This window comes from Lactuca sativa, chromosome 4, assembly GCF_002870075.4.
Source record: "Lactuca sativa cultivar Salinas chromosome 4, Lsat_Salinas_v11, whole genome shotgun sequence".
NCBI lineage: Eukaryota > Viridiplantae > Streptophyta > Magnoliopsida > Asterales > Asteraceae > Lactuca > Lactuca sativa.
The window spans coordinates 15,175,805-15,184,476 of NC_056626.2; the positions used below are offsets into that span (position 1 = coordinate 15,175,805).

At 34.3% G+C, this 8,672-nt stretch overlaps 1 protein-coding gene across 1 annotated transcript; it reads right to left on the reverse strand.

Annotated features, from left to right (window-relative positions):
* Positions 1-1,384: 1,384 nt before the first annotated feature.
* LOC111909776 (uncharacterized) lies at positions 1,385-3,502 on the reverse strand. Its single transcript, XM_023905552.3, has 3 exons — positions 2,656-3,502; positions 2,407-2,570; positions 1,385-1,986 (listed from the first exon to the last, which is right to left on the reverse strand). The coding sequence occupies exons 1-3, from the start codon at positions 3,350-3,352 to the stop codon at positions 1,552-1,554; spliced, it is 1,296 nt and encodes a 431-aa protein (XP_023761320.1). The 5' UTR covers positions 3,353-3,502; the 3' UTR covers positions 1,385-1,551.
* Between the last annotated feature and the right edge of the window lie 5,170 nt (positions 3,503-8,672).

The following is an 8,672-nucleotide window of genomic DNA, read 5'->3' on the forward strand; positions in this document are numbered from 1 at the left end:
AACATTTTTTATAATAAACCAATACGCATTCACGGTGAAAGAATTTGATCGAGGATTTCACAACGTTAAACTTTAGCTTGTTATTTGTTCCATTCAAAGTTATAATTTTCCTTACGACAAAATGCAACTTAGAACATAATTAACTAGAAATCACTGGTATATAATGATTTTAGTTGGTAATGATTTAAATGATTAAAATAATAAGAAAAAAAGCTTGAAACTAGAAAAAAGTATTATACATTTTGCCTAAAGATGTCAATAGGACCAAACATGATGAAGTAACCTCCTTCGCCACTATCTCTAATTCCGTTGGTTCCTTAACCCCAAACTCCCCAACCACTCTCACACCTTCGTTTGATCTGAAATCCCTTGTTTAACTTTATTTCATATTCTTCCACCCTATTGTCTAAAGTCTTAAACATTATGCTAATTATTCAGATACAACACATACACATTCCATAATGGTTAATCTAAATTTAATATTTATTTATATAAATAAAATAGTTAAATATAGGATAATACTTGAGGAATCCATTCAAGATATTCGGGACAGAGTGCGGCCATCCCGCCCTCGAAAACTGAACAGGTTTAAACCACCCAACCCAAAAACATTGTAAGGTAATCTGCTATACACAGCACAAAACATTTCATGGTCTAGGTGGCAACAGCCACCAACCACGAACACCATCCTAAAGTTTAGTGGTTGGTAGTAGTCATGGTGCATTGTTATGTATACCACGAAAGACCACATGGTTGACGTGGCACCACCACCATAGCAGTGACCACATGGTTGATGTGGCACCACCACCATAGCAGTTAACGATGAATATAGTGGATGATCCAAGACCGGACGGAACGTTACAAAAAGGAGCTGCGAGAGGTGTTCCCACACATTGGAACACAGCATCTCTACCGGAAAGGAGGTTCAGGAAGGAAGCGAGTGATAAAGACCCCATATTTTGTCTTCTAATTTGAGTGGTTAGGTTTTTTTATTTTTTATTTTTTTAATATTTATTAAATTATATACCTACCAAAAAATTATAAAAAAATATATCAAAAATTCATGGTTTTGAATTCCCTATAAAATGAATATAATACTTATATGAAATATATTTATAAAAAAATAGAACAAAAGATCTTTCCTATTTGGTTTTTTTGTAAGGGAAAAAAATAAGAAAATAACTGGCGTGGCAGACAAAAGTGAGGGATTTTTCCCACATACCTTCAGGTATAACTGTATAAGAACAAACCACAAGGATGCAGGTCCCACAAGGTGGGGTTTTTGACATTCCTATAGCAATAAGAAATAATAGTAGTAATTAAAAAAAACATTCATTTGTGGTAAAAAAAAAAAAAAAAAAAAAAAAAAGAGGGAAGGGTATCATTGGGAAAACAGGCAGGAGAATCGATTCCATGTTTGATATGTAGAGAGAATGATTTTTAGGTCATTTTTTCAGGATTTACCCAACAAGATTTAACTAGTAAAAACCTAAAACCCCTATAATAACCAACCAAACCTACACAAACCATCCCCAAGGGTTGAAAAGTCAGTCAAGACTCTGCCACTTCAGCACCAGAAGGAGCATGATGGTTGCTGCCATTGGAGTAATGACCACCACCACCACCCCTGCCGCCTCCTCTTCCCCTACCACCACCATTGTAGTTCCTTGGGTAATAATTTCCTGGCTGCTCATTGTACTGGTTACGTCCACCGTTCTGGTAGGGTCCACCTCTGCCACCACTTCGGCCACCACGCCCATTTCCATAACCACCTCTACGACCACCATTACCAACATTCCGACCACCACCACCTCTTTGGTTGTGGTAGCTCCGGCGAGGTACATACTGTTCCTTGTTGTCAGCACCACTAGGATGTGTTTCAACGGATATTTCAGCTGTTTCCTCAACCTTCTGAGAATCTTTGACTGGAATAGACTGCTCTTCTTCACCATTCTCATTTCTTTGGAAATTTGTAACATCATCTTCCTGCAAAAAAAAAAAAGTTTGTGTGATTATGGACTAATTCTTCTAATAGTTAGGCTACAAAGAAACTTAAGGTTGTAAGAATACAGAATACACACCATTGGTGAATGTTCATAAGCATTTAGTGTTGATGTTAACCATGTGTTATTTTTCTTAATACTTACTGTTGAAGAGTAATCACCAGTAGTATATAAGATGAATGGATGATATAAGTTGAAAGACTCATTGAGGATAATATAGGCGTAAAACATTCTCCACTACTTTCAATAACAATTGGTTTTGATTTGGTCTATTTAAACTCACATATATGCTGTATCATTTATAAAATCAACACCACATTAAAGAGTAGACCTTCATGGGAACTACAATGCTAAGCCCAAAATCACCAAAAATCAGCACTAGAAAGAAACCCAAAGATTTTACCTGTTGATCATGTTGAGTAACTGAGTTTTCCACCTGCACTGGAACTTGGAAACCATAATTTCCAGCTGCTTCAGCAGCTACATCAGCAGTTACTTTCATCGCTGGTGTTATTCTGAAGAAATCTGACCCGATGATTTTTGCTAACTTCTCTCTCAGAGCAGCATCTGTAAAGAGTAAAGAACATGTGTCAATGAATATAAACTCATTCACATAAACAATGTAGTTAGGTAAAATAAGATTTCATCTTACAAGTAACATCAGAGTTCGAATCAATAGGTTGTTCAGACTTGGAAAGCCAAAGCTTTGCGTGTTCAATGCATCTTTGTAATGCATTCTGGTGTGAAAAACTCGAATCTCTAGGTCTCGAAATCAATAGAGAACCCATCATTGAGATCAAATCCAAATCCCTCTCTCCTAGCATTACAGCAGCGGCATCATCGGTAACATAATCGTATGTCAAGCAACAGTTCCTTTCGTGCGTCTTTGTAAGCATAATCGAACTGAAATCACTCTGAGATTTCACATCAAACATGCTGCCGAAGTAAATCAAGCTCAATAGATCCTCAACAAGCAAATCACTCTGCGGCGCCGCTACATTTTCCGCACTATCTAGGGTTTTACTTATATTATCACCATCAACTTCCTTACCATTGTTTTCGGATGCTTTGACTTGACGGTGCTTGATAGCAAGATTGATCTCTTCATCAATGGCGACGGATAAAGGCTGACGAAACTTCTCGAGCTCGTCGACAGCGGCGACGATCGCAGGTTTTGATTTCAGAAGTTCTTCTTGCTCTTTGTTTTTGATGACGGATTTCCCTTGAGAAACTGATTCCTCAAGCTGAGCGATACGGTTGAGTTTTTTCCTTAGGTTACGAATGCGCTTGTTAATGAGAGTCAGGACTGGTCCATCTGTGACATCAGAAGCCGCCGCGGCTGACGCCATTGTGTTGGGTGTACGACTAGGGAGTAGGGAATTAGTATGGAGGTTTGCCCCACCGTAGACGGCGGTGGGAGAGTGGGGCGAGGGTTTTTAGTAGGGTTTGGAGAGGAAGATGGAAGAGGTTGGGGAACTTAAAAAGGCCTTGGGGAGAGTAGATCATCCCGGGAGTTTTTCTAGTTGAAGAGTGTTGAAAGTTATTTTAGTTTTAAACCCTACATTTTAATAAAATACAGTTACATACCTTAAATTCATTCTATTACAATTGTGTGTTTTTGGGAGACCTTTTGTATCTTCTTAGTTCTTATGCACTTTTTAGAAAAAACGAAATTTTTTGGTTTTTTTAAAATATTATTTAGTGTTTACCAAACAATTTTTTAACATTGGTTTTTTTTGAAAAATCAATAAATTAATAAGTTATGTTTGATAATAGGGGTCCTGAGTGGCTTAGCCGGTATTTTGTTTTAAAGTAGACTAAATAATTTTTAAAATATGAATGAGTGATAATTTTTTTCAAATGATAATACAATATAACTATATATGCATTCTAAACTAAAATGTTTATTTAAGTTACACACTGTGTTGTGTTATATCATTAAAATAATCTAAAATTGAGTCTAATCGGTATATGTAACAATGTTTTCCCTTCTATTAAATTTCAAGTTTTGAATGAGATATGTCATATCACAACCATATATCATTTTATTTAACAGAAATATATATATATATATATATATATATATATATATATATATATATATATATATATATATATATATATATATATATATATGTAACCTCAAATTTATGTGGGTGGGTCAATGCTCACTCTTGCACCTATATAGCTACGTCCCTAGGGGTACTGAATTTGTTTCTTTTGCATAATGGAGTAATCGAAAGCAAGACTATATCATATATTCTTATACCTTTTGAGTTGGAAAGTAATTGTGATTTTTATCTAACTGATACCAATCTTTAATACATAGCATCATATTGTGTTGTCAATGTTATTGAGTAGACATTTCTACATAAGAAAACTTTGATTTGTATTCCATAGAGATTGGAAAAGTGTAATATAATCGGTTAGACCAAAACAAAAATAAAATAAAATATCTTATTTATGGTTTTTGAAAGCATAAAAATCATAACATATATTATCTTAAGGCTGTGGGGAGTGGTCACAGCCACCACCAGCCAACTCTACGTCACGCAGATATTTTTACCATTTCACAACCAACCCATTAGGTTATGGAAATGATGTTCACCAGTGGGTCAATAGTGAAGGGGCAAAAAGGAGATAGAAAGAGAGAAAATATGAGAGAAAATTGAATGAGAACCAATCAAAATGTCTGTCTTGTTCTATCTTCCTATCCATTAGAAGTCTCTCCACAACTAAACCACCAATAAACGAGGTGGTGTTCATCGGTGAGTTAGTGTGCCACATAGGAAACTCACACGTGGGTTCATACCCACTCCGTATAGCCTAATCGAAAAATAAGGACAATTTTTTGTTTGTATCTAAAAATTTGAAGCGTGTGATTATTAGATTATCATGATCCTTTAAAATAGATAGATTGCTTTTTACAGAGGACAAAAAACTACACCAATTTGTCTCTTTTGAAAACAACCAAGATGCAAGTAGACATTTGGGCCACAAATGGAAAGTAAATGTGTCTTTAGTCCATTTACAACCATTGAGAACCCAAAACCTATTGAAAACAAATACCACTAGAGATCGGGCTTCTTTATGTGCTTGTTTCGTTTTGTTGAAAGAAAACAACTATTCTCATTTCTCATTAGTCATCTCAATATCAACATTTAAAAGATATTTTGGATGTATATGAGTTATTCCTCAATGAAAGACACATTTGTCTGACATGTGAAATTATTTTGATATATCATACTTACACCGTAATAATTGTCTATTGACATAATTCCCAAACTGTATATTTAGGTGCAGCAAAAATCAAGACTACACGAAACGAGATTAGTACAAAAATGAATTTTAAATTCGTGTTCGCGTCATGTTCATATTATATATAAGAAACACGTCGTCATGTCATGTCATTTTCCTGTTCAAAATTTTTGACACGATAATAACATGTAACATCGTGTACATGTTCAAAAGCCGTGTATATATAGTTGCATTCTATGTTATTTTTTGTTGTGTTGCTCATGTTTAAGTTATTTTTTTTACAAGAACTTACATATAACATTATTATTATGTTTATTTTTTTGTTTCGTGTCACCATGTTTGTTGTGTTTTTATTGATTTCTTGTCGTGTTAATGAATAAAAACACGCTATCATGTTGTATTGTGTTGGGGTTAAGAAAATGTAACTTTTATTGTGTCATGTTAGGCAAAAACGAAGCAAATGCACGATTTTCCACCCTACATATAATTGATAAAACCTGAAAATACTGATTTTTCAACCATCTCTATTGATTCACACCAAATAGGTACTCAGGGCCTTTCAAACCATGAAACAATTTTTTTCAAGAGAGCTCGTCCGGAGGAGTGAGAATACAACGAGAGGAACCCTAACCCATACGTGTTATTTGCTTGAACCCTAAATGTCAACACAACACGAAGTATGACAAATCTTAATATTAAAAATTGAGCAAGTCATGATTCAATCCATATATTTGGCAAAACCATGCATCTTGGGAGAACGGTGATTATTTAATAAAAAAATAATTTTAAAAAAATAAGTTCATATTTATAAATATTACTTTACAAATCTTTAAAAATAGTCTTTATGTTTTTTTAATTGAGTTCGGTCCTTAACTTTTTAGGTCATTAACGATGGTCCTTATAGTTAACTTTTAATGGTTGGTCTTTTTATCTAACTTGTTATTTTTTCTGTTAAGTTAAAACAAGTGAGGTTAAAAACGTCTTTTCCATACCATATGGACCATACATTCTAGCACCTCCTCATTTTCTGTAAATCACATTTAGTCTAATATGAGACAAAAAAGAGGAAATCAATCCAAATAAATCCAAAATAAAGCAAATTTACATGAATATCATTTATATTAAGGGGAGCTTCTTTGAATATATGATCATTTCCAGCGAAATTTCTGAAGAAGAAAAAAAAAGAAGGTAGAATATGGCAATGAGTAAAAACCAGATCATAACTTCTTTAAATAATCTAAAAACAATTATTTTCTTAAAAATTATGTTAAAGAAGTGAATCTCACCGGTAGAACACAGTAATGAACAAACACAGATTTCTAAATTCCTCATCTAATCCCCAACAAAACAGATTCATGTGTAGAAGGAAAAGGTAGTAAGATGTGGGAGCATACAATATGCACTAAAGAAGTGAATCCCAACTACACTAAGATTATACTCAGACGACATCTCTCCTAGTTTCCCCATTTATATCCACAAAAATATCCATTTATAGAAAAAAAAAAAAAAAAAAAAAAAAAAAAAAAAAAAAAACTACTGCGGCGATCACGACTTTTTCGGTGGTGATAGCTTTTCTGGCGGGATCAAACGTCGGAACTGGATTTTTTTTCTTCTTCCTATTCTTATCTTTATCCTGTTAATACATGTTGAATTGAGTTTTCATGACGATTCATAGGGGTTATGAATGGAAGATTGGTATAAAAATTCGAAAGAGAATGGAAGTAAAACTACTCAACGTGAATTTTTGGAGAAGCTATCGGTTACTTTCTATATTACGATTTTTCCAAAAGACATGACTGAGAAAGGATTGTGGAAATTATTTGAAGAGTATGGTAAGTTAGCATATTTGTATATTGCAAAGAAACTCTTGAAAATTGGAAGGAAGTTTGCATTTATCAAATTCTTAAATGTAATAGATGAAAAAAGATTGGAGAATAATCTTGCGTCCATTTGGGTGGGAAATTATCACTTATTTTCCTATATTGCAAGGTTTAACAGAGATCAGAAAACAAATTTTCAAAGTCGTGGTTTTGGGGATCAAGAGATTAAGGGACCAAAGGATAGAATTACTATGCATGGAAATGTGCCTATGAATGGTGCGTCTTATGCAAATGTTGTGAAAGGGGAAAGGAAACAGGAGATTACGAATAAAGGTAATAAGGTTTTTCTTGGGGCTGGTGATTTTCATTTGCTTGATGATAGTAACAAGACTGTTCTTGAAAAAGTTAAGGAGGCAACATTAATCCCACAATTGTATCGAGTATGTCAAGCATAGGGATTTACAAAAGTGGAGATAAAGTATGTTGGAGGAATGTGGGTTTGTGTTTCTATTGAAGGGAAGGAGTACATGATACATGTTCGTGAAATTACATCTTGGTGTCTAGACGTTAAGAGAGTTGAGGATAATATGGATAGGAAGTCTCAACAACATGAGACAGAGTCAAAATATGAAGAAGATGATTACAGTGTGGATGATGAGGGTGGGGTGAATTTGGATCAGTTTTTCCATAAAACAATGGGAATGAAGATACTAGAAAATATGATGGGTTTGAAGAAGGGTTTGTGGAAGACGAGACATTACCACAAACTGATCAAGCAGCTGGAGGATGCCCACGAGAGTCATGATGATGCTGGAAATAATATCAAGACCACTTATAACATGGATGGTAACAAAGATGAAGTACATATAAATATAAAAGAAGATGGTGGAGGTGTTTTCCATGGAGACGAGGCAAGTCCAGGCTCCTAGAAGTCTAATTCGGATGTGTTTCCACATGGTTTTGATGGGATGTGTTTTCACTCTCTAGTTCAATCTTGATCAGCACCTTCTTGTAAAACTCAATTCTCACATGCTTCTCCAAGTAATAATAATGTTTAAAAAAGTGAGAAAAAATGTTAATGTTGGATCTTTGATTGAAGTTATGGAAAGATATGTGGAGTATGGGCTAGTATTTGGATATGATTTTACATGATGTAAAGATGATATTGTCAACCTGATTGAAAGAAGTGGTGCGAAATATGGTTTTAAATGAATATTTGCCAGTAAATATGTGTGGTCTTAAATGTCACATGAAAAGGAGGTGGATATAAAAAATCTTTGTATGGATAATTGTATTGGTATGTTGGGTATTCAAGAGACCAAAATGATCAGGTTGGATTTATTTTTAGTTCGTTCGATATGGGGTAATTATGAGTTCGATGTGGTTAGTAGTGGTGCTCGGGGAAGATCAGGTGGTTTATTGATTGGTTGGGATCCCGTTATTTATAAAAAAACCAAGGTTTGGTCTATTGATAATCTTCTTATTGTTGAAGGAGAGGTGTTAGCATCTTGTGTTAATTGTTACCTTATTACTATGTATGCTTCATAGGATAAACATTGTAAGAAAGAAATTTGGGATTATATGTATTCTT

Bases quoted from the DNA above. Each gene is read 5' to 3' on its own strand.
- LOC111909776 (XM_023905552.3), bottom strand. From the start codon at position 3,352: ATGGCGTCAGCCGCGGCGGCTTCTGATGTCACAGATGGACCAGTCCTG. The intron at 2,571-2,655 runs GTAAGATGAAAT...TACTCTTTACAG, and splicing joins TTCGAACTCTGATGTTACTT to ATGCTGCTCTGAGAGAGAAG. The intron at 1,987-2,406 runs GTAAAATCTTTG...TTTTTTTTGCAG, and splicing joins TTACTCAACATGATCAACAG to GAAGATGATGTTACAAATTT.